The sequence below is a fragment of the Thunnus albacares genome, chromosome 11 (genome assembly GCF_914725855.1).
Source record: "Thunnus albacares chromosome 11, fThuAlb1.1, whole genome shotgun sequence".
Classification (NCBI taxonomy): Eukaryota; Metazoa; Chordata; class Actinopteri; order Scombriformes; family Scombridae; genus Thunnus; species Thunnus albacares.
In genome coordinates this window covers 10,223,607-10,249,354 of record NC_058116.1, presented here as the reverse complement: position 1 = coordinate 10,249,354, position 25,748 = coordinate 10,223,607, and the positions used below count along the sequence as shown (strand labels likewise).

General features: G+C 38.3%; 2 protein-coding genes across 15 annotated transcripts in view; one reads left to right on the top strand and one right to left on the bottom strand.

Annotated features, from left to right (window-relative positions):
* Positions 1-282: 282 nt before the first annotated feature.
* Positions 283-9,624, bottom strand: scel (sciellin). Of its 2 annotated transcripts, none has more exons than XM_044366679.1 (25): positions 9,533-9,624; positions 8,043-8,080; positions 7,316-7,427; positions 7,032-7,094; positions 6,803-6,874; positions 6,659-6,691; positions 6,469-6,510; positions 6,317-6,361; positions 6,177-6,221; positions 6,016-6,087; positions 5,857-5,925; positions 5,112-5,183; positions 4,934-5,002; positions 4,776-4,829; positions 3,446-3,508; positions 3,276-3,329; positions 3,142-3,183; positions 2,977-3,045; positions 2,840-2,887; positions 2,689-2,739; positions 1,922-1,984; positions 1,746-1,820; positions 1,473-1,581; positions 726-828; positions 283-598 (listed from the first exon to the last, which is right to left on the bottom strand). In XM_044366679.1, exons 2-25 carry the CDS (start codon positions 8,065-8,067, stop codon positions 582-584), a joined length of 1,467 nt encoding a protein of 488 aa, XP_044222614.1. In that variant the 5' UTR covers positions 8,068-8,080; positions 9,533-9,624; the 3' UTR covers positions 283-581. The 2 variants fall into 2 exon arrangements, with proteins under 2 accessions (XP_044222614.1, XP_044222615.1); XM_044366680.1 differs by having other exon boundaries at positions 1,746-1,817.
* A 2,538-nt stretch (positions 9,625-12,162) lies between these two features.
* mycbp2 (MYC binding protein 2) overlaps positions 12,163-25,748 on the top strand; it is a 65,880-nt gene continuing 52,294 nt past the window's right edge. For 9 of the 13 annotated variants that reach the window (XM_044365994.1, XM_044365988.1, XM_044365991.1 and 6 more), the window contains exons 1-3: positions 12,163-14,902; positions 17,490-17,565; positions 23,782-23,997. In XM_044365994.1, the coding sequence (XP_044221929.1) occupies positions 14,631-14,902; positions 17,490-17,565; positions 23,782-23,997 (564 nt within the window). In that variant the 5' untranslated portion in view covers positions 12,163-14,630. The remainder of the gene's footprint in view (positions 14,903-17,489; positions 17,566-23,781; positions 23,998-25,748) is intronic. The other 4 variants (XM_044365999.1, XM_044365998.1, XM_044365990.1 and 1 more) reach the window with 2 other exon arrangements.

Genomic DNA, 25,748 nt, shown 5'->3' with positions numbered 1-25,748 from the left:
AAAACCTCTTAAAAAGGAATCATCTTCTATTTTATTCCATTAATATAAATTAATACAGTTAAACTCAATTCAATTAGTACAATTTGAGAAAAACCACATTCTGTCAAATAGTGCAAATCTCTTCTGCTTTATTTTGTTCCATTTCATTCTTGTGTAGTTTACCTAAGAAATTATAATCATCATTAGAAATTTTACTTTTTACTATTAAGAGAATAAAATATACATGAAATTGTGATCATCATTATTCATACATAAGAGCAATTAAAGAGCAAACATATACAATGTATTGATAGATAAAAATGCATTGATTGCCTTTATTGCACACACAAAAAGCCCCCGGCCCTAAATATTGCAATATCTCTTATCATGTTACATATAAGAGTTTCCTAAAGGCTGCTGGCTTCAGAGAATATCAGAAATGATACAGAGACAGTATAACATGCTGAATAGTTACATAAATCCACCTTAATAAATCTTAATAAACGTCAAAACACCAAAAGATCTACAGTATCAGCAACATTTCACCCAAAACATATTGATAATCACATGTTCTTTTTCTCCCCCAAAGCTTTGGGATAAACTCAGCGTCGCCATTTGTCTGTGGAAAAAAAAAGATAGACTTGTTTTTTAGTAAGTAAAGTAAACAAATATTGGATTTTGAAGTTCAGGAAAATGAAGACCTAAGGGTATTTTATTATGTTCTTTTTTTTTTTTTTTTTTTTTACCTCTGGTGACCTCAAAGCAGTGTTCGCAGTGCACCATGTGTTTGTAGATCCACATACTGTCCCCAGCTTTCATATGACCCAGAGTGCTGTTACACACCTCACACTGTCAAACACAAACAAACACTTGCATGAGGGAAGAAAGACACGCTGAGCACTCAGCTGCACAGTTCATGATTTGCCAGTGGAGGGAAGTACATTTACTTGAGTACTGTACTTAAAGGATGGAACTTGTCTTTTAAATATATAGTTAAGTATGTGGTGAAAATTTATACTTCTTCTCCACCACATTTCAGAGGGAAATGTACTTTTTACTCCACTACAATTATCTGACAGCTGTACATTGTACAATAAAACCAAATGGCATAGAAGACATCCAATTAGGCAACATAAGTTAAAACACCTGTGCCAGTGGCCTGTGGGTGTTTACGTACAAAATATATAGCAAGATCACTTTATAAATGCATTTTTACTGATTAAACTACAAAGAGCTACACTACAATGCTGCTTATACTTTAATTCTCAGTAGTAACAAAAAAAACTTTTCTGATGATACATAGTTTTACTTATAGTATTATTCACTCTTTTATAAGTTAATTTAGTGTAATTTACTTGTGCTAGAATATTTTTATACTGTGGTATTGCTACTTTCACTTAAGTAAAGCATGTACAGTAACTATTCTTCAATCATAGCTTGTTGACCTTGACCTTTGTGTAAGTACAGAAACGTCTTAAAACTAATCTGCTCACCTTAAAGCAGGAAGCGTGGCAGTTGATCTTCATGTCATCGAGGACCATCTTGGCTTCACCAGTGAAGGGCTTACGGCAGATGGTGCACAGGTCTTTCTCAAGCACAGTCCTATATGGGACAGGAGTTTTATAAAGTGTATTACGTTATATTAATATTGAGCGTTTTAAGTTCATTCTTGACCTTGGAAACAGTAATTTGACAAAAAAAAAAAAAAAAAGTTTTTTTGCTTAAACTACTGTTTTCAAGAGAGAATGTCGTTACACTTTTCCTACCTCTCAGGTGTTGAGTACGTACTCTTCACGGAGGGTTTAGAGTAGATTGGACTTGACAGATTGTCATCTGACCTGCTTTGAGAGTTACACATTTATCAGTTTCCAGACAAGTCTTTACTTTCATAAATGTTTGCACACAAATATTGACACTAGCCATATTAAAGATCATCCAATACCTGCTGCTCCTGTATGATGTAGTGGTGTAGACATTGGGACTGTTGATACTGGAGTACTCATAACTATAAAAAGAGAAAAAGAACCATTATTAACATGTGAGAGAACGAAAAATCATTATGTAAGGAAGGGTGTTATAGAAGGAGACTGTATGGCTAAGATGGAGGAAGATATACTGTATATGCCAGTAAAACTAATGTCTATGTGTTGTCTACATCCACTACAGACTGTCAGTTGTATATGTTCATTTTATTTAGACATAAAACCTAAATGGTAGCTGTATTTAACATTCAGATCAACAAAGATTAGTTAAGAATAATCAATTATTTAGTCATAGACCACTCTCTAAAATGTAAAAATGGTGAAATATTGTTTATTATTTTGTTTTGTTTGAGGGCTAAACTCTTCAAAGCTAAACATCAATAAGGTAGCCTATTTAAAAAATATTTCATTTTAGTAAATGAGAATCAATAAACGTGTTTATTTTTGTGATTAGATAGTATTCTTTATGTAAATTATAAAATATGTAGATACCTAAAATCAAAATGACTCAACTCTGATTTACCACAACACTACATTTAATACTCTACCAACACATTAGAACCAAAGCTGGTTTGATTTATGGATGATCATACTGTACATACTGAAATCCCATCCCAGCACTTATCCAGTATTTTCTCTGTAAGTAGACTCTTAAGGGCAGGGGATGTTCCCCCATCTTACCATAATGTAACACTTAAATGTAATGCTTATGTCATGGCATGGTTACCTGGGGGTTCTGCGGGGGGAGGATGGCGATGTCAGAGTTGGGCTTTCTCCGCTACATGGCACAAAAAACATCGTCAGAAGAAACTGGGATGAATACACTGTACATACAAAGAACCATTGCACATTCTCAATCATTCATTTCCAACGCTCACCCTCTGCTGCTGTCCACCGTGACAGTCTCTCTCTTGGTGATTCTTGTACTGTTGTGACAATGAAAATGTGATGTTCCACTGACAGGATACTTATATGGTTGTTTGTTTTGTTTAAGTTATCCACTGAGACATCTCACCTGTCTGGAGACGATAGACTAGATGTAATGCCTTTAGGCAGGAGGGTATCATACAGATCATCCTCAGCCCTGTAAAGACCACAATATTATCAATATATGGTGATTATTAAAGCAATCCTTATTTTTTGAGAGTGTATTTATTCCAAAAATGATTGTTTATCTTACGTAGAGGAAGTCCTTTTTGTGGTTGTAGTTTTGATGCCATCTCTGGAAAAACAAAACAAGACAATATTTTTCATCTGACTGTCTGGTATTTAATGTTACTGACACTGTGTGTAAGTCATCCTGCAGTAACTCACCCATCAGTGCTGCTTTTCACTGTCACAGTCTTAGTACTGGAGACAGGTGTTTTGCTGTAATAAAAAGAATATTTATTATTACATAGTGATTGATAATAATCAATGACATTATGATTAACTGACATTAAGACCCTTCAGAATCAATGTGTAGGCTTGAATAGAAATATCACCTGTCGAAGAAATCATCTTTGATAGACTGGGGGATGAGTGTATCATAGAGTTTGTCCTCAGCACTGCAGAGAAATTATTTCAACATCAGTTAAATCATTTGTTAATCAGCGGTTAGTACTGTGAGCTGTGGTAGATAAGGGGTACGATAATTTTTTCACATGACATGTCATTTAAACATTTCTTGTGGAACAGCATGTCATCATACACCACTCAAAGTATTATGAAAAAAAAAATCTAAATACTGGTAAGGTCATTTATAGGTATGGGGAATTCCAGCAGGTTAATCACAAGAAACAGATGAGTCAAAACTGATGCAGCAAAGGCTGAATTAAGCTTAAAAAATGCTGGATCCTACAATTCCCATAATGCAACTCAGCATCTTTCATTAGACCTCCCCTGCATGTTTAATACCCTCATCTTTCAAACTTAGAAAATCTCCTTCATAGCCACAGAAGACATTATACATCTGTTTTTACTGGCTTGGTTGTAGTCGCCATGACAAGTAAACTCGTCTTTATGTGTAAAATTGATGGAGTGTCCCTATAACTTAAAACTGTCATCATACTGTTTCTATCCGTTTCTTATTTTTGCTCCATGGCCATAAGGCAGACAGACACACTGAAGGGGACACCAGGCATTGCAAGACCACACTATAGACAACTCACACACCTACATCTGGGCCTCCAATTAGCCTACATGTCTCTTGAGGTAGAGATGAAAATTCATTATGTAAGGGCTCTGGAGAGGCTGTATGCACTGTTAGTGACACTGCAATATGTAAAGGATATCCTTGTTGAAGTAATAGTTTTAAAGGATAGGGCATACATTAGTCTTTTCTTTTTGTCAACAAATCCAAACAATGCATTATTCTATCTCTTAGTCCTTAGTGAATTCCCTCTCTATCTATTCCCTCTCTATTCCCACTCTAAGATGTAAATCTTTAAATCTTTCTCAAACAGCTGGGCACCATAGGGCAACATCACTCAAACAGGAGTAGATAGTGCATTTGTTGGGGACTATTTTTAGCGGCGGATTGATACACATTTTGGGCTATAGTGAATATTTATGGCCGTTGATGTAGGACTGACTCACAATAAACTAAAGTGCGAGTGTTCATTGTAATGACGGAACATGTTACTCTGTAATACTGTAATAGATTGTGGTTTTAGTGTTTTCATTCAAAACATTAAATACCACTTGCCTTTAAAAAAAATATTATCTCTGAAAAAAACTAAAGCACTTTCATCTGACTAACTTGAGTATAAAGTAATGTCACCAAGATTGTATACAGCCCTCCCTGCATTAGACCCACTGTGTGGTGAAACTCACTCATCATCACTGCTTTTCACAATCACAGTCTCAGTTGTGGAGATGGTTTTTTTGCTGTAAAGAAGAACATACACACATATTACAGCACATAATTACTGATTTCTTAGCACCATGATTTATATAATGTGTCTTGTGGGCTTGATGAGTGAAAATATCACCTGTCTTTGGGTGAGAAATCATCCTTGACAGGTGAGGGGATGAGAGTGTCATAAAGTTTGTCCTCCACACTGCACAGAAAAAAATTAGAGAAAGGTTAAATTACTGTATAGATGATATATGGATTTAAATTATAATTCCACAAAGATTTTTTTTTTTTATAATCAGACAATATCTTACTCTTTACTGTTGGTAACAGTCGTCTCAGTCACTTTGCTTGTTCTGCTAGGTGAGAAGGTTGGGTATACTGACCTTTGTGAAAAGATGTGACAAATAATCAGTCTCTCATTTAATCACAGATCAAGCCAAGATGATACTGTAGATCTCTAAAGTCTTAATTTTAGAAGTAGTAGCAGTGATTAAAAGTAAACAAATACATTTACTATAGTGTACAGTTTTGAGGTACTTTACTTGAGTATTTCCATTTTCTGTCACCTTGTACTTCTACTTCACTACATTTCAGAGAAATATCATACTTTTTAGTCCACTACATTTATCTGATAACTACTAGTTCACAGGTTAGAATTTTACAGCAAAAACATTAGATTAGATCATAAAACATAATGTATTATTTAAGATTTCCCCTCTAAACTTCTCAGATGATACAATGAAATTACTGTTAGAGGCCCAAAGTGGTAAAATAATCCAATATTTCACAAAAAAGCAAAGATTAGAGAAACCTCTGGGCTAAACTCCTGTATAAAACATGTTACACCTCAATACAACAGTATGTATATCAGCATTAACAGCCTAATAATGTAATATATAATAATAACCAGTTAACCAGTACTTCTGATACTTTAAGTGCATTTTGCTGATAATATTTTGGCACATTTACTTCAGTAATATATTTTACTTTTACTTGTAATTAAGCATTTTTACAGTGTTGTATTGGTACTTTTACTTAAGTAAAGTATAGTTTTACCCTTTGCTGGAAGACTTGACCCGCTCAGTGAATGTCTCAGTCTTGGTGGGAGATTTAGACACAGGTGATCTGCAAGAAAACTTTGTCATAAATCTGACACAGACTTCATGTGATTTCATATAATTTATTGATATTACATATTAATGCTATATTCTCTACCTAACACTCTGGGTGGTGGTGATGGTGGTCTCAGTGGTTTTGCCATTCTTGGTGACTTTAGTGGTTGTGGTGCTGAAGGAGAAGTAATACAAAATAGATTTACAAGATGTCTCAGTGTGATATTTTTCCTTGTTGGTTTGTTGCAGGTATATGTTGTTTACCTTGTTTTAGGTTCCTCTGTGACAGTAGTCTTGGATGGGGTAGTGCTGTATTGACATTGAGAAACACAAGATGACACACTACATTTAATGTTTCTCTGTGGACTTTTGCATTCTATGTATTGGACTGGAGCTTTACATACGTTTTGGGAGAATCTGGGAGTGGAGACTTCAGGGATGAATGTGTGCTGCAACAAAGAAGTAGATCATTCAGATGATTTCTAAAAGAAATAGCTACAGTATATTGTATCATTAGTTATATTGTATCATTAGTTGTGTTATTATGAAAATGTACCTCCTGGTGTATGAGGGTGGGGTCTTCCTGGGAGGGAGGGTGCTGCCAGTAGAGAAGCATTATTAAGCCACAATTCTAGTTAAAGTTATAGAAGTGTCTTGACTTGGATGAAGCAAGAATTGACAGGAAAATCAATAACAGTGTTGTGCTGTGTGTCTGCAGAGGATAAAAATATAAACACTGTACCAACCTGCTCCTCAGTTCATCTTGACTTCCACCGAATCTGCAATGACAAAAATCACAATTGATGGTTCTTGTCACAATCCCCTTATATGTTTGTATAGATATTTAAAAAATCTAAATAAATTATCAGAAGAAGATACCAGAATTTTACCTCTTGGTGAGAGCATGCACAGATACTGAATTGTTTGTAGTTTTGGTGGGTTTTGTTTGATCAGCATCTGGGCTATAACCAAAAGATAATAAATTACATTAATTAAAGGATGGATGGCTCAAATGACTATTTATATTAAATCCAGTCACCAGAATAAACAATAGTTTTCCATTATTTATTCCTTTATTTGAGGAAATGTTTATATAAAGGGTTGAAATGTTTGTTTTACCTCACAAGCGTTTCACTGGATTTGTACCGGCTGAGAACAGATTTGCCAAAGTTTGGGTCTCGGCTGTGGAGAGAAAAAAGGATAAGAAGTTCACTCACTCATACCAGCAGGCATGACTCAACAATAACTTGTGCAAGAAGGAATGTAGTGGAAGGCTGTTTTTTTTAAAAGATGAAGGCAAACAGAGATATGAAGTACAAGTCACACCCAACAGTTGCCATTCCCTAGGTGTGTCTGTGTGCCTGTGTTGAAAAAGTATCAGCCTATGAGTAAACATTACTTACTCGACATCTTCCTCCTCCTCATCGTTGTTTCTTCTGATCCAGCTGTTATCTTTCAGGAGAGATGTCTTCTTCTTGCTGTCGTCAATTGCCTGGCTAGGGCTAGTGGTTTTACCTGCAAACACAAGACAAGGAAGACATGAGAGTCTCCAACTTACAGATTCAAAGCAGTTACACATCTTTGAAACACATAAAGATTTATATTGAATGATATGAATGTAATACAAGAGAGCACCATTAAATATCTAATAAATAACATGTGGCTTTGCTCCTACTATTAGCCATATGTATGTGGAGAAAGAGAAAAATTGAATGGATGCATTGAGATTGTGAACAGTTATGATTTAATACAGTTATATAATTGTTTAACAATGCACATTTGCATGCATGTACAAAATTGTATTCATTTTCCTTACAACTGTGAATTTTACATTTTTGTATACTGAAAAATTGCACAGCCCATACCTACACAGTGGGCCAATATATGCCATAGCACTTTAATATTTATATATTTACATATTTAATGCTATTATTTATCATTTTTTGTCTTTGAATCTTTATCTTTCATATTTCTTTTTCTAATTCTTATTTTTACTCTCATTCTAATCTTTTTAGTATGCTACCCTGCATTTTACTGCACACATTGTATCAGCATGTGACAAATCTATCTGCTCTTCATGAAATTTCATTCTATGTGCCATTTTAGTACAAGATGTTTCTCTATACTTACGAGTCTGGGCTGGATATCGGCTCATTTTGTGTTTTCACCTGTAAGTGTGAAAGAACAAGACAAGAGAATTCACCACATAATAAAACTACAGTATATTAGCCACTAGGTGGTACTGTGGACTGAGACCTTTCATGTACAATGTATGTTCAGTGTTGTAGTGCAACCTGAGATCAGTAAATGTAAACTCAAAGAGCTTAGGAATCAGTGTGTTTTATCTATGGTATCTTTACGTCATTTCGTCTCCTCATAAGCACACTTTCATTCACTTGCTTGAGTGAACATGACTGACATGGTGCATTTGTCAGTGTGTCTCCAGCATATCAGCTTCAGCTCTGCTCAACCCAAACTGGTTTGTCTTGATCCCTACCCACATGAAGACACACCCACCCTCCATAACACACCTTCCCCAAACACATCGTTGTCAGCAAAACACAGGGGCGACCAGCGACATGCCAGTAGCTACTGATTGTGATTGAAAGATTGTGCTCTTTCAACTACATGTACGCTCAATACAACAAGCATCGGAGGCATTATGGCAGACATTTACAGCTGTGAGGGAGGTTGAATGCAAAAATTTGTCCATATATCAGTCACACAATCTACTGTCTGATGACTGCAATTGCTCCAAAAAAGAGCAGCTGTTTAGTGCTTTAGTTTGCATTATTTTGGCTTGTGTGAAGAAGTTTTAGTAGAGCAGATAGATCAGTGATCTTATTGCAGTTTGGCAGCCTGAACTGAGAACTTTATCAAAGCAAAAGGTGCTGATCCAAGCGTACAGGTTAGCACCTAAAAATCCAAATCATTGATGTAGAGGAGTTAACAGCAAGCTGGAAAATAAATCCCAGAATGTGTGTATGTGTGTGTGTGTGTGATGTCTCCCAGTCTATAATGAATCAATATATCAGTAAGACATGTATTTCATTCCTCAGAGTAAGGTCTCTTAAAAAGTAGATTGGGTAATGAACACACACACACACACACACACACACACACACACACACACACACACACACACACACACACACACATACATGCAGGCACACACAGCCGTTGTCCTAGGTCACTTTTGGGGACATTACAAAGACTTACATTCATTTTCTGGAGACTTACGCTAACCCTAACCCTAGCCCTGACCCTAACCATAACCACTACTTAACCTAACCCTAATCCTTACCCTAACCTTAACCACTGACCCAAAAATCAGCTTTTTCCCAATTGGGGACACAGCTTTTGTCTGCAATTAACTGGTCTTAAGTCCGAAATTTGTCCCCGAAAGTAGCCTATTACAGACCCACACACACACACACACACACACACACATAATTACATAATACAATATGTATTTTTCCAGGACCAGTGTATCATTTGCTATTACAGAAATAAGTACCACACATTAAATCACTAAAATTCATCTAAGCATATTTTTCCTAAGTCTGTAGCGGAAACTGCAAACTGACAAAGGATTTGGAAAAAAAAGATTGAGTACATACCTCGACAGAAAGCTCTGTAATTCGCAGGACAAAGAAACTCACTATAGTTCAGGTCTTAACACCTGTCTATTACTCTGCAGTTTGCAATTACACCCTTATCATTTCCTTCATATCCTTTTAACCTTAAGGGAGGAGGTTCCAAGGCCACACAAGGGTGGGGCTTCAGACAACAATCAAATACACTCTTTCTCTCTCTCTATGCATTTTTCTCTCTCCGTCATCACCATCTATACCTTATTAATTGCTCTGTATTCTGTTTTGAGGTTGAACAAATGGAACTGGGTGGAGTGCTGAAAGACCTGCAATTCAACTTAGTGTCAAGGAAGCATAACTCGTGAATAGGTGTGGGATTCTGTGCTCCTCTATCTTACTACAGCATTAAATTGGAAATGGAATATGATTTAATGGTGACACTATTAAAAATAGTAATCTCACATATGAAACATTTTATTCATATATACTGTGACATAAACAAGTGGAACTGTAATAAATTATTGATCTTTGGGCAAGGCGTATGACTTACTTAGCACTTTGAAAGGAATTTGTCACTTTAAACTTAATATGAGACACAGGCTCATTCAGAAGCATTATTCTACATTATGTCTGTGTATTAGTATCTCCGTGACTTATCATAAATCACCTGACTGACAGTGGACTTTGTAATTTACACATGTATGATAATAAAAGTACTGCAAGGTAGAGTGGTTTCAACTTGATTTTCAGTCTCAGATAAGAGGATGAATCACCCTTCACTGAGGTTAAATAAAAGCCACAATATCTGAGATTCCACCTCAATACTTACAAAGAAATTTCACACCTTTGGCTACTGATGCCAAAATGGGTCTCACCACAGCCGTAAAATAGAAACTCTGAATAAAACTTCTACTGAACAGAATATTATCAAATATAATTAGACTGATTGGGCCAGAGCCATCTGTAGTGTCTTAGACACATCATGACAATTTAATAAGATTTTTGATACAAGTGTTAAGTCGTTTGGGAGTACAGTGAAAGTCAGGTTTGAACTATAAATGTCCTACTGTGACTGCGAGCTGCATTATTGGGAGTGCCATGTTTTGGATGATCAAAGGTATGAAAGGTGCATAGCATGGAGGGGTGTGACAACATGATACAGACAGGCTAACCCCTCCTAGTTGTAATAACAACACGAAAGGAATGCAGACTATCCACCAGTGATTAAACCACTAAATGTCATCAGAGGCTGAGCCAGTTTTTCATAGAAAGACATATCTTAATCAAAAAGTGTGACCAAACATCATATTTTAAAGGAAATACAACACATTCAACCATGTTCACTTCACTCTTACTGTGCCAGCAACGTGCTCAGGTGATTTAAGATAGCTACAAATCAACTTTTAGTAACAAAATAATCACAATCAAGTGCAAATGGAGAATATTGGTATTACTGTCACTAAGGGGAGGCCTTAATGACAGTTGGGGGGGTCTAAAATTAATTCATGCAGTCTACTGTAATCTCTTGCCGTCAGTGAATGCATATATTTAAGTGGAAATGACAGACACTGGGTGGAGCTAGTGGGAAATGAGAGAAAGGACAATACTAGTTGTGTAACTCTAAATAAATATAACAAGTTACTCAAGGCTACACATGTCCCAGTCACCTTGTAACCTATTCTGTTGTGGAGACTGAAAGCGACAGTAGTGAGTGTGGAAGCTGGGACACAACAGAGAAAGGCATAGAGATTTGGAAATGGGGTGTATTTCATTTCCACAGAGAAATAGGCTACAGGTAGACACAATTCTGGCTTCAGTCAGTCACTCCAGTGCCTTTGAGCTGAAACACTTTAAGAGGCGACATGTCAGGACAACTGATGATACTGACAGACTCTGATATCAATCCAACCTATCTAGACTTTCATACCAGCCTCAGTTCCTGGATGCGTGCATGGCAAGTTGATTTCATTTCTGACAGTGCAGCTCATGTTTGTTGCCCGACCCATGGCATCTTCTTGGCCTATATACCCTGCCCCTCCAGTTGACTTAACTGGACAGAGCTGACACAACCAGGGGTTAAATGTGCAACCTCTGGATGTGGCTACATCTTCAGTTTCACAATTCAGTGGCTAATCGTTCACTTTTCATAACCTTCCAACTAAAGATCACTAAGAGAGGAGGGCCAGTGAATGTCAGCAGTTTGTAATCCAGCATAGTTAGGGTGCTTTTACAATCGATTTTTACAATACACGTTATCTGAGCTAATTTTTACATCTAATATTCCATATAGAAACCCTAACAGGATAATCCCTCAGTTATATGTTGATAAATTCTTCTATTATGAATCAGTTGCCATCACTGATACAGGCTGGTACACTGATGCTTCCTGGGTTGCTATGAGAAGAGGCTGTAGACAGACCCCTCTCTTGTCATTGGGCCATTGCAATGCCTTGCAGCCAATAAAACACCACTAGGGCCTGTATAAATCTCTTTCTCTCTCTCTCTCTCTCTCTCAAAAAATGTGCCTGCACATCCATCCTTTTTAAAATGTGACAAACTTTGACATTAGGGAGAGCCAGTAGAATATAGTATTTTGTGAACATTTTACTTTGTTCCTTTCTAAATACATGCTCACTTATGCACTAAGACGTGTCAGCATATTATCTACATTTCCATGAAATATGCATTGTGTGCACTTGTTTTCCATGTCCATTGCATTGCAGTGTGTTTTGGCTTTCACTGTCATTTTGACTGATGTTACCCAACACATAGTGTCTCCCAATTTTCCCCTGCAGTATTCTTGCTCCTCCTGCAGCCTTGTGTCATCACTGTCAGAACATGAAGATACAAGTGTCGCCATCATCATGATGTGCATGTTGCATTACTTTGGGGCTTTAATATTTCTATGTTATTTGCTCCATAGGCAGAAAAAAATATGCATCTATCTACATATAGTGTGAGCTACATACATATTTCTCAGTTCTACTCATTGAGAGGTACATCTTATTCTTAGTCTATGCAGGCCTAGGCCTGCTCAGCGATGAAGACCTCTGTACAACTAAGACAATTTAATCAAAGGGTGGCTGCAGTCATTGTGTAAACAAAAGTGTTCAAGCATCAGAATCAGAATCAGATTTAAGTATGTTAATACACACAAGGAATTTGGTTCCAGCTGTTGGTATCTTTCGAGCAATATACAGACAATGTACATTATTTACAGACAATATACATAAAGTGCAAGTGTGTGTGGTATTGCAAACAACAATAATGAACGTCACATATGGGAATGAAATTGTGATATATGAGTATTTGTACAATACAGTATCTGTAGATGTGAAGCAGGGTGTAATAACTATCTGAAGAATTAAGTGTAGCTATGGCACAGCAGGTGATACTGGTCAGCTATTTATGAGGGTGATGGCATGAGGAAAGAAACTGCTCTTGTGTGTGGTAGTTTTGGGATTCAGGGTTCTGTAGCGCCTGCCAGAGTGGAGAAGTTGAAAAAGGTTGTGTCCCGGGTGTGAGGAATCTCTAATGATTTTCCCTGCCTGTGTCCTGGTTCATGAAAAGTACAAGTCCTGGACGGTGGGCAGGGGAGCACCAATGATTTTTCTGCTGTCCTTACTGTTCGCTGCAGTTTTGTGTTTTTGTGGCTGCTCCGAACCTGACTGTGATGGATGTGCATGGGACAGATTCAATGACTGCGGTGTAGAACTGGCTCAACAGCTCCTGTGGCAGACCATACTTCCTCAGTTGATGCAGCAAGTACATCCTCAGCTGGGCCCTATTTGAGGATGGAGTTAATGTTGGTCTTCCACTTCAGGTCTTGAGAAATGGTAGTTCCTAGAAACGTGAAGGTCTCCACAGCTGACACAGGGCTGTTGGATATTGTGAGGGGGAGCAGTGCTTAGGGATGTCTCCTAACACAGTGGTTCTCAAAGTGGGGTCCAGGGACCCCCAGGTGTCCCCTGCAAAAAGAGAATAATTTATTTTCACTCTAATTCAATCCATAAGTAAAACAATGACAGAATATTTTGGTCATGGGTTTTGTAAACTTTCCTTAATAAAACATCTAAAAGCAAAAATATTATCAGGGACAAAATCTTATCAAATGGGGGTGTGTGGTCTAATTTGTGTCAGTTTAGGGGTCCTTGACATGAAAAGGTTTGAGAATCACTGTCCTAAAGCACCTAATGTCAACAATTCAGTGCTGCACAGTGGTCACTGGAGAGGAAAGTACAATACCAGCACTAAACACTATTCCATCTGCTATTTATAGGACAGTAGTAAATTAACCATAAATGGTGTGGCACAGAAGTAATTGTGAGCTACAATAAAGCTCTAACATAGTGCAACACTGTTTTTAAACTTCAAACCAAAGGTTCGCTGATTTTTTTTCAGGTAACAATGCCTTTTATAGCCTTCTAAAGTATCTCATTGTGCCAAGTTTAGATGTAAATTGGGAGGGGCCCTGGATCTGCAAATTAAATGTCCAGACCCCTACTGTGTTGGTTGGACTGTGTAAATTAGCCTGTGGTTCTTTCCATCATGCTTTCTCTCATCTCTACGAATGTCGATTGTGTGTAAGATGAACTATATAACAGAGTAATGGTACACATGGACGTAATTGTTCAAATAAATCAATGATAGCATCGCTCGGTTTGGCCGTATGAAAATATCCCGGCATGCTAGCGACGCAAGACTCAGCCAGGGAGGGGAGGGATGATGGAGCTAAGATGGCAGACCAACTGAGGGTGCTGCCTCTCCGGGGTCAAGAAATATTCAAGGGACGAATAACAACGTAACACAACAACGCGAATTTTGGAAATGTGCGATGCGGTTTCTGCTATTTTACAAGAAAAATGGTTATGGCTTGAGAAGATATATTCTCGGGAGACAAGAACCGTGTTGACGCTCCGGCCGGATCAGAAGACCATTCGTTGAATTTGCGCTTATAATAATAACAACTGGGGATCCTGGATGCTAATTGTGGTATTTTTGCAACTGGGAATGGACAAATGATGTGACGCGTGGTGGATTTAATAACATTTGGATTGCATCTGATGGCTAGATGTGATCTAGCTGCTATATCTTTTATGTGATATATGCATTGTTCTCCAAAACGATGATGTGTGCTGCTGCGGCAGCGGCCGCCGGTGGAGGGATTCTGCCCTCCTCATCGCCGTCGATGGGGCTGGGTGTCCGGGTCACTTCTGGAGCAGGAGCCGATCTCTCCACCATTGGTTCGGGTATGGGTTCTTGTCCGACACCCGGAGCCCAGTCGGATTGTCGGACTCGGTACCAGCTTTTACTCTCAGGGCGAGCTCTGGCGGAAAGATATAGACGGATTTATACCACTGCTATCAACGATAAAGAGCAAGGGATAAACCAAGGAAGGTGAGTGGCTTGAAGGGTGTGAAAATATTAACGTACAGATATCGGATATCTGGTCTTGTCATTTGTGAAGCTAACGGAGCTAACGACCATAAGCTAACATCAACCCCGGCTCAGCCGTACTATATGTCAATTAACGTCAGCTAAACCAAGCTAAATGTTATTAATGGCTCATGAGCTCGTCAGACATTTATCACAGAAGTCATTGTTTTAACTACAAACAATATGCCAGGAGCTTCATGATTTTGGGTGCATCTCTTGCAGGGGTCAGTTTGCTAGGTAGCAGCTTTTGACTTCCCTAGCTTATCCGAGCCAGTTGAAGCTTAACTTAACGCTGCTGCGTTAGTTCACCCCTCCTGCTGCCATGAACGTTGTATTTTAGCTAAACACTGACACAGCCGCTGAAACAAAACAAAACAACAACAAAAACCTCTATCCACTCGGGCTGTAACGTTTTGAAGAAGTGCATTATCGGCTTATACATCCAAAACAAGCTAACTGGCTAACGTTAACTGTCATGATGGCAGTTTGTCAGTTTGTTTCAGTAATAGCCGTTACCCAGCTATTATCGTAAACAAACGTAAGTTGCTGCTCGGGCAACTGTTTAATATCTTATCAAACATTTCTAAATACTCATTGCTCGGGTTGTCACTACAGTTTTCGTTACATGGTCATATGATGTAATTTGTTGTAGTTAGCCGTGTGTATTTAGGCCCAACGGCGTCACTGTTTTCGACAGCCAGCTAACGTTAACTAACTTAACGTTGAGGAGCATCAGCCCTCTCCCCAGATTATCTTAATGTAAACCAGCGATTTCAATTTCAAGAAACATGGAGCTGATACTGACCAGATGTTGACTTTAACAATATAAATACAACATATATTGCCTCTGTAACGTTACACTAACGTTAGTCATACTGCGTGTTTGGGTGAGGATGTGTTTGGTTTGGCGGTGGATGAACTCGTTTGCTGTTTTTTGGCATAAGCGGGTAATACAGTTACGTCATTCTCGTCAGTCAATAAGTCAGGTTGAAGACTGAGTAGCTGGGTCAATGCAGCATCCTCCCTCATAAACTGTATTGTTGTTCTCAACCCATAATATACAACGTCTGCTTTAAAGCATCGGACAATATACTGTTTCTGTGTCTAACACTATTCCCCTTCCACCTCTTCATAACCAACTCCAGAAGTAATATGTCTAAACAGATGAGCAGGAAGGAAACAATCTGTTAGTGTTTAGTACATAAGCTGTAGATAGTACAGGCAAGCACTGTTTTGGCAGGCCTTTCATGCAAATGTCACTTTTTCTGATGGATTTTATTTGTTGATGTTGACCTACCATTGAAAATAGTAAACAGACATTTCTGTCTTTTTGATGTGGCTTGAAATGAGTTGTCTGACTTTTAGTTTCATTTTTGATGAATAAGGCAACAGCCCAGCCAGTCATAGTATGTTCAAAGTTACTTTTGTCTGGGGACAAGCTGTCAGAAACTAATAATAAGTTGGACCTGAGTAATAAAAATAGAGTACTCTTAACCTTATTTATTTGACAGGGATGATATATGTAAGCATCGTTACATTTAAATAAAATGCAACCAATGCAATGTATATAAGACTTCCAGCCATAACTAATTTGAAGTCTTTGTCCCTGGTTGGGCTTTTAAGGGATAAAACATATAATACAACACTTATACAGGCATAGAGACTAACAATAGACAAACACTACAAACAGTAATTGAGACAACTAAGACTACAAACGACAATTGAGAACAATGGCTGAAAACAATGGTTAAGGACAACGAAAGGGAAATCTGTAAATTTAATTTGAAATTCTTTTCCTTACAGTACACTTACTGTACAGGCTACTTGTAAAACATAAAGAAAACAATTCAAGCTTGCAGAGCATTATTTATACAGAATTATTATATCAACACTTTTAGGACTACCAATCAATAGCTGATTTAAGATGCACTGCTCTTCTGTTTTCAGTAGCGATTAATAATGATAACTAAATGATGCCTTGCTTTTACTATTTTTAGTTGTAACTCTATTTGTAGTCCAATGCACTTCTCATTGGCAGCTTGATTTGTGAAATTTACCATAACAGGCCAATGCAAGAGACAGATTTCAGAGAGAGATCAAAAGCATTTAAAAAAAAAAAAAAAAAATCTTCAAAAGCAAACTTCTGCTTGTTTCAGGCTTTGTCATATTGTGTAACACTGAATCTGGAGACAACTGCTACACCCCTGACAGTTTAGTTGGGTATACTGTACTTCAAGAGACAGCTGCATAAAATGTAGATTTGTTCTGCAAGGGTGAAAAACTGAGAGTGAGATACCATTACAAACATTTCAAATGTTTTTTAACAGATATCGTAAGCAACAGAAGAGATTAATTATTCCTCCGCCCCCCCAACATTATGACTAGCTGGAAGAAGTATGTGTTTACCACAGAAATGCTTTACGTACCTTCCATCCTCCTTGCATCAGAAGATCAAATTTAATGTCTTGCATGTTGTGCTATTTCTTTCAGTGTAACCATTTCCTAAGTATATATTTTGCAGTACTGAGTGATCACTGTGTACTTTCAGGGGAAAGAAAGCTTTGAGTAAGAAGAAACTGAAGCGGCGACAGAAGGTCAAGTCAAAAGTCAAATCAAGGACAAAGGTAAGAGATGCTCAATTGTTTAGCAAACTGTTAAGCAATATTAAAGGCCCCATGAAATGAAAAATAAATTTTCCCAGTTTTGATCCTGTGTCCCGGTGTTAAATGTTAATTTATCTCTTGTTATACACCAAATGTATGTCAAAAAATCAGTATCAGAGTATTTTGTGTTTTCTCTTCCTGTAAACCGGTTTCAAATGTTTGAGGACTCCTCCTGCACTCAGGGGCGTTTACAAAAGTCATCCCATCAAATGTGACTTTAGTAGCTAGCCACTTACCTTGCAAGGCAACTAGATTCGCAGGATCACAAGATCGCTTGAGAATCCATCTTGTCAGGCTTCAAGTTATGCGCTTGTGGCTGAACCACCAGTGGTTCTGACCAATCAGTGTCCTAGAACTACTGGCAGCTAGGGGCATGGTTTAGGTGTGATGACAGCGAGAAGCAATAACCTATGATAGATGGTGATTGACAGATGGTTCATCCAATCACCTGCCGAGTATTTTTTGAAAGTGCTTGCCTTTTTCCAAACAATTTCTAAGGATGACTTCTCAGATGTTTCTGTGTAACCAACCATCTGGCGCGTCAAGTTAGCTAGCCACACCGATCATATAAAACGGCACGTTACCATTTGTGGGTCGTAGTAGCTAACAGAGAGAGATGTGAGGTGAGATGAGAGGAAGAGATGTGTGTTTGGATATCAGTGGACAAAAACTTTCCAAAACAATGTGACTGAGGTCTAATTCATTCATCTCTCCCTCATCCTCCTCCTGATCTAATAACAGGTTTGGGTGTGTGTGGAGCCAACAGTCCTCTGTAGCTCCATATTATGCTAAACTCTAAAGCCCTGCCCACTCTTAGTGGTCCAATCAAATGTGAAGGATTTGATTTAAATCCCTCTTGTAACTGTACACCATTCAAATATTCTCTTTCACTGGGAAATACGTCACAGTATAGAAGCTAAAGACGGTCTAACTTCAGTTTCATGGGGCCTTATTTGAATAATATTCATAGATATTATTAGAAGGGTTGTAAAGCCAAGGCTGCGTTGTAAACCGTTATAGTATTTTATTAATTTATCCAAATGGTTTCTGCTTCTCAATACATTGCATAAAGTGAACTAACCTGAAAGTAGGTGGCTACATAACACAATACAATGTTGATTGTAAGAAAACAAAATATATATTAGTAGGACGTAGTTATAGTTCTCATTACTACTCTAAGCATTTCATAGACATCATTTAATATTTACATGCAGTACTTCGCATTTTTGCTTTATATTAATCAAAACATGACTGGCAGTTTTAATTTACAAATATAGATTTACGTACTGTCACAGCCCACAGTGATTACAGCTGGTTCGACTCTCTACTGAATGAACCTGAACAGATTGCCCTCCAGATTATAGATGAGGTTAGATTTCCTGCAATCTTGAAGGTGGTTGGCAGGAACATTGTTTTCATTGGTGGGGCTGGTCAGATGCCTGGAAGTCCATCCACACATGAAGCTGGAGAGGTGGATAGGCAGAATATGAAACACATGGGAGTGGCTCATCCTTGTGCATGATGGCCTGTTGCCGAGCGACCTAATGTGTTCCACATCTCCACGGCAACAGTTGCCTGCCTACATCTCCTTCATCCAAAGAGGGAATCTAGTCTATATTGGAGGATGGGGTTTGTATTTTTGCCTCTGCTGTACACTTTGCATGAACGTAGGTTAACTAGCTGATCCCTAAATTATGCCAACAAATGTAATCCCCTTAGATTATATTGACTTGCTGTTTTTCTGAGTGTGAGTGTAGCCTGCTCTACACTTTTTTTCGAGCAGCTTGCAAGCAGAGGCAGAAGAGATTGATGTGATAATAGCAAAGACGAATGGAGACTCTACTACTTTGTCATCTTCCACCTCAAAACTACTCTAGACAAGAGAATTCAAAATAGAGTGGGCTAGTCAGTTAAATTCTCTTCAGGGTGACTTGTTCAGTGAGTTGATGTCCTGGAACAGCAAAAGATATTCTACAGAGACAGAGAATGGAGTTGTAAGCAAGGCTGACAGGCGGGCAGGCATAAAAACGTGGGTAGTTACACAGTCAGTCATGCTGTATTTGTATGGGTTGTGCTTACTCTTGCTCTGTCACGCCTCTCACGCTGACATAGTCAGAATCAGAGTGTGGTTTGAAAGGGCCTCTTCTCCCCCTTTGTCTGCTTCTGTGCTTATGAACGTGTGGATGTGGAGTCAGAACAAAAGACAGTGCATAAACACTTATCATCCTACTGAACTGGGTGATGTGATGTCTTGTGTGCAGGCAGATGTGTGATTTGTCATTTTCAAAAACTATAATTATAATAATAATGTAATTACGATTTTATAATATACAAAATGACACATTCAATGGAATAATGTCAAAATGACAGCGGAGGTGCATCTGTACCATTTTTCTTTTCGAAAAAAAGACTGCCAAATACTTCATTGAGTGGATTGGCTGATACCATGTACAGTTCTGCACTTAATTAAATTAGCCATTGATGCTGTTGTCAACCTACCATGAAACTGACTGTGAGCCCCTCGCTGAATTCTCGGAAACCCCCTTCCCTCTCACGTCTGACTGATGTGCCAAGCGATAGGCACTACAGCAGTTTCTATGCACTTTATACTTGAATGCATTTTAACTTTTGATATTGTTTTGTCCTGTGTGTTTTATTAAGGTTTGTGTATGTGTTTGTGTGTATGTGCCCGTGCAATGTGTACTTTTTAATTTCCTCACCGGGGATGAATAAAGTAATTGTAATTGAATTGAAATGAAATAAATAAGCTACATTTAGCATGCTGGAGGCTGTGTTAAACATAATTGTAAGATAATCAGTATCTCCCTGAAATTACATTCATATGCAACTATTCTGCATTAGTGAGATACATTTTCAAGAAAATTTATATCTCCTGTATCACATGTATCTAGTGTGTCAGATTATACATAATAATTCCTACAATATTTGTATTTGGGAAGGTTAAGCAACTGAAAGCAGATGTTTAAAGGTAGAAAAAGATTGATGTCCTGGTTATGGTTTTCAAAAATAGAAATTTGTTCTGCAAGTATGTAAAGGGATCGGAGACTGAGACATCAGTGTTGAAGGGGAGCCCTCATATGCCCACTCACCACCCTGATTTCCATATCCCAAATTTTTTATTGCACTTTGCAAATGTCACACTACTTCCTTCATTTAAACTGAATATATCCATTCATTTATAATGCAGAATAGATGCATATGAATGCAAAATGAATTAAATAATGTGCACAAGAATCAATGCCTGGATAATATATGACAGAAAACAATAGTGTAGTGTATCAGTAAAAGTTGCGGGACAAAATAAACAGGTCAGTCCAGTAAAATATGACCATATACAGTATCTCACTTGATTGTGGTATCTGAGATATATGAGATAGGTGTAAGATGATGGTATCTCTTTAATTAATGATTTGAAATGATGAATTGCAGGTTTACTTATTCAACATAGTGCATAGTGCAAACTAACAACCCCTCTTCTTAAGCCTCTGCTTTGAAAAACACAATTATTTTTGTTTTTCTTATTTTTCCATAAAGCCAGCAAACTGAAATGTATAGCTGCCTAAGTGCGATCGGGGGCGTTATATCAGCCTCTTCCAAAGCTTTTAGTTGTCCATTAAATTATCAGTGAAGTGCAGACAGAAACACAAAAGAAACAATCAGATGACCAGCATGTTTAGATTATGAGTTGCTGTTTTTACAAAGTGAGAAGAAAACCACAAAACATCAGCAGTTTCATGAGATTTTGCATATTTGGTTCTGCTTTTGCTTGATGAGATGGCTTTAAGATTTCACATTTGTGTCAAGTTTCTAATGAATTGTTAAGTTTTAAATTAAGAACTGTCAGCTCTAGTGAAATCTGTCAAATACAGTTTTCACTCAGAGGACCATGTTTCAGCTGTCTCATGATCTGTTTGCAAGATGTAATCTATAAGATGTGGTGCATCATTTCTGAAATATTCTGAACCTGCAGTGCCAGTGCATGCACCATATACTATCACATAAAGTAATAGGAGCAGCTTTAACACTCATTGCCTGCAGGTAATGTTAAAAATGTAAACATATATATATGTTTACATAATTTGTAATTTAAATAAGCTTTTTTTAATACTGTATTTACAAACATCAACAAAAACATACATACATCACAAGGAAAGGGAAGTTACATTTTTTTGTCTTCTAGTGTTACTGCATATTTTGTTTTTGATTGATAGCAGGTTCTAGTCTTGCAGTGTTTCCCCTATAATAGTACAAGCCTGGCGGGATGCCAGGCCAACAAGAACCCCCGCCAGGCCAAAAAAAAAAAAAATCTTTTTTTTAATGCCAAAAATAATGCCAAATATCCATTCATTCAGAAATCAATAGCGTTTGGGGGCCTCTCTGTGCAGCGCTGTTCCGAAACATGAGTCAACCTCTGTGTCGTTGCCTGGGAAACTCCTGGTAGCGCAGCTCTTTTAAGGAATAGGGCAGTGCATAATGTGTGTACGTAGCGAGCGTGTGGTTAAGCGAGCGGCACAAAAGTGACGGTGAATGCAAGTGGAGCAAGAGGAAAAGGTTAGCAGTAAGTTATCAGTCTGACAGGAAATGTACACTATAGGCTACAGTGTGTCAGTAAATAAATGCTGCAGCTTCTCAAGATCAAGAAAAGTCTCATCTATTGTTTCCCCAACTGCTTAAAAAGTGAAGGGGGTTAGCCCCAAAGTTAGCAACAATGGGTTAGCCTAACCTGAAGACACTAAACAGAGAACAGAGAGATGTGGGGATGCTGAGTGTCTCCTGAGTTTTGCTCAGCGCATTTGTCTTTTTTAAAACATTTTTTTAATCAATGTTAGACTTTTATTTAAACTTCTTCTGAGCAATTGAGACAGCCAAGAAGTTGCATACATACTGATATTACACAAATATTACACAACATGAAATCTTTGTAGCATCTCTTTTTAATATGGGACAAAAGTGGTGAGCTATCTATCTCAAGTGCTCAGCCTCAACATGCAGTATTTTCGCTGTATCTTCATCCTGTAGTCTTGCTCCCAAGAGACCAAATTTCTCTCTCTCTTGCTGCATGGGTTTGGGTTATTACAGCATCTCTATGTTGTAAATGGTTTTAAGTGCTCTTTCCAGGCAATGTGCTCCTTTGTGAATGCTGTACACTCCTGCTGTTACATACGCTGCTCTAGCAGCAAGGCAAGAGAGCAGTATACACCATGCTAGATGAGAGGGAACTAATATCCCCCCATTGGTTTGAGCTGAGAATGAATGACCTCTTCCCCAAATAGATGACATCACCTCCTGTGACTGTTATGCCAAAAGGGCAACACTGCAATAGAGGCACAATTGATCAATCAGCTTCTCTAGAGGATGCCTCAGGACTGTAGTTAAAAAGACCTTCCTTTTGGGGGGCTGGGGGATGGAGAAACCTTATCAATTAGTTAGTTTATCAAGTTTCTCTGTTTCTCTAATCATAGAGATTATTTGGATGTAAGTGCTTAAGCTTTGCTGTAATGATTTTATTGTAATTCGTCCGTCTAGGGTTGTGAGCACCATTTATATCAATAAGTAGACTAATTCAACAAAACCACAAACTACAACCTTCACACTGGTCGTTGAGAGACACAGATTAAAATGAATGAATCATCGACCAGTCCCTGTGACATCATTCTTGCAACTCTTGTCATAGATAAGGCAGTGATAACCTGAAAAAGACAGCAATGTGTCGCTTTCAGCTTTGGGTCAGACCAAGTGACCACTATCAGGACTGAAAGCTGGAGCTAATGCTGGCTCTAAAAATAACCTGCTCCTTAACGATCTAATTAAAAGGTGCTTTCTGCTCCCTAAACATACAGTAAATATATTTTTCCACAAGACATGTCACTTTGTTTCATATCTTTTAATTTGTGTCTTGAGTCTTGGAATAAAAAGATTTTGAGGTTTAAAGAACTACTAGTCTACCAGAAGACTACAGGTGTAAACCCAACAATAGACTGGCTTCTGTGAGGCTACTGTGACTCCTTACAATTAGGTCTGCTCATTAAGAATTGACATTGCTCTTTATAAATGACTGTGTGGTTTGCTAAGTAGCTTATGGATGCCACAAAAGATATCATACAGGCTACCAAGAGAAGGTTTTACTAACCACCACCGCTCTCTGTTTTTCCACAGGCCGATAGTCTAGATGGAGCCCTCTGCGTGCCGGACATCAAGCTGCACAGCAACCCATCTGCATTCAATGTCTACTGCAACGTGCGGCACTGTGTGCTGGACTGGCAGCAGAGAGAGGCCTCCTTAGCGCTGGCCTCCAGGAGCTCGGTGCAGAGTGGCGACTCAGACAGCGAGGAGGAGGAGGAGTACCGTGAGCCAGCCATCAAGCTGCCAAAGGTATGAGCAGCAGGCAGTATTGGCTGTTTTCGTGATGGTTGCAACACTTTGTGTCAAGGCTAAGGCCAACCTTCATTCTTTATCTAAAGGATACACTGAGCCTGGGCTAATATGCAGGGCTCATCCTTTTTACTGTTGTGATAATTGGAGTCACCTTACCAGGGGTTTGAAACCCCCATCCTGTGAGGATTACAGCCTCTCCTGCTCTGTTTCCCCAACTCCCTCTTCTACTCTGTGTGCCTGCTGGTTTATCCTTCTTACGCATTAGGGCTGTCACTTTTTATTTGCAATGTGAACTTTCATTTGAACTCGGCAAAAAATTAAATATTCCATGTGTAATGATCTTTTCTAATTCCAAATTCAGTCTGTAAGGACAACTTTTACACCTTGTCTTTCTTTCTTTAATACTGTCTCCTATGAGAAGAAGCTGGATTCCAGAGATCACAACATCATGAGATCACGAGAGAATCCATCTTGTCAAGTAACACGCTTGTGTCCGAACCAATGGTGCTTCGGACCAATCAGTGTCCTGTGAGGATTCTTGCATGTTGTCGTGATCTCGTGAATCCAGATGCCTCGCAAAGTAGAACGGTGGTAGACGGTGATAGACAGATGGTTCATCCAATCACCTGCCAAGTATTTTTTGGAAAGTGCCTGCCCTTGTCTAAACAGTTGGCAAGGACAACTTCTCAGATGGTTCTGTGTAACAAGCCATCTGGCACATCAGGTTACGCAGTTACCGCAGTTAGAGTACAATCAAGCACACTGGCAAAGCAGCAGCTCCCCAACAAACTGGTATAATAGTCTACATGAGTCTCATATTTACCTGTAAGACTTGTGTTTTAATGTCGTTGTTCAGTTATAAAATCCTGGTGCAGCACAGAGTGTCTTTCCTGAGTCGATCACACTGGACGGTAGAGGAGGAGAAGGTAGAGATGCTGGTATGCGCTTGTTTAGAGTAGTTTAGCCGACTTGCTGCATTTAACAGCGCAGCTAAGAGTTCAGAGCAGGAAACAAAGTTGTTCTGTCCTTTGTTTCCATCATCCTTCATTGTTTCCATCACAGTTATGTATTAGATTATTTAGAGACAAGAAACTGTTTAAGTTCAGCCTGTCTTGCTGTCACCCAGCGTTACTCTGTGTATAATGACGTGGCTAAAAAAAAGGCAGTGATTAATTGCGAGTCGACTCGGGGGCTTATCGACTGATGCATCGACTCAGTGACTTTTAGGGGGCAGCCTTAAAAAAACAAAAGTGCACACTTGCTTTACAAACAAAAAGTAAAAGTGTTCTTTTTTAAAAAATCACACTCAATGAACAAAGGTGCGCTTTGGAGTCAGGGGCTACAGCAATTGAAAACAATAGGGTCCCGAGTGTAATAAAAGCCTTTAATATTGCATAGCTGACCCCAATGCGTTTTGTCTGAGCAAAGCACCTTGTCTTACTGGTTTCCCCATTTTCCTGTCAGTAAAATTGTTTTTTGTCTTTGCTAAAATAAAATGGAGGAAACTAGCAAGCTATGCTGAACAGATAATTACAGCACCAACACATCGAAAGGCAATATATTAAGGTACTATTTTGAGTTCTACACCATCAACAGCAAACTATAAGTTAAAGTTAAAGGACCAGTGTGTAGGATTTAGGGGGATCTATTGGCAGAAATAGAATATAATATTCATAATTATGTTTACATTACTGTATAATCTGAAACTAAGAATCGTTGTGTTTTCTTAGAATGAGCCCGATATATCT

What these genes read in the sequence shown, in the direction of transcription:
- scel (XM_044366679.1), bottom strand. Translation starts at nt 8,067, where the DNA reads ATGAGCCGATATCCAGCCCAGACTC. An exon ending in AAAGATGATTTCTTCGACAG is followed by an intron (nt 3,330 to 3,445) that starts GTGATATTTCTA and finishes TTTTTATTACAG; the next exon opens with CAAAACACCTGTCTCCAGTA. An exon ending in ACATCATACAGGAGCAGCAG is followed by an intron (nt 1,821 to 1,921) that starts GTATTGGATGAT and finishes TAACTCTCAAAG; the next exon opens with CAGGTCAGATGACAATCTGT.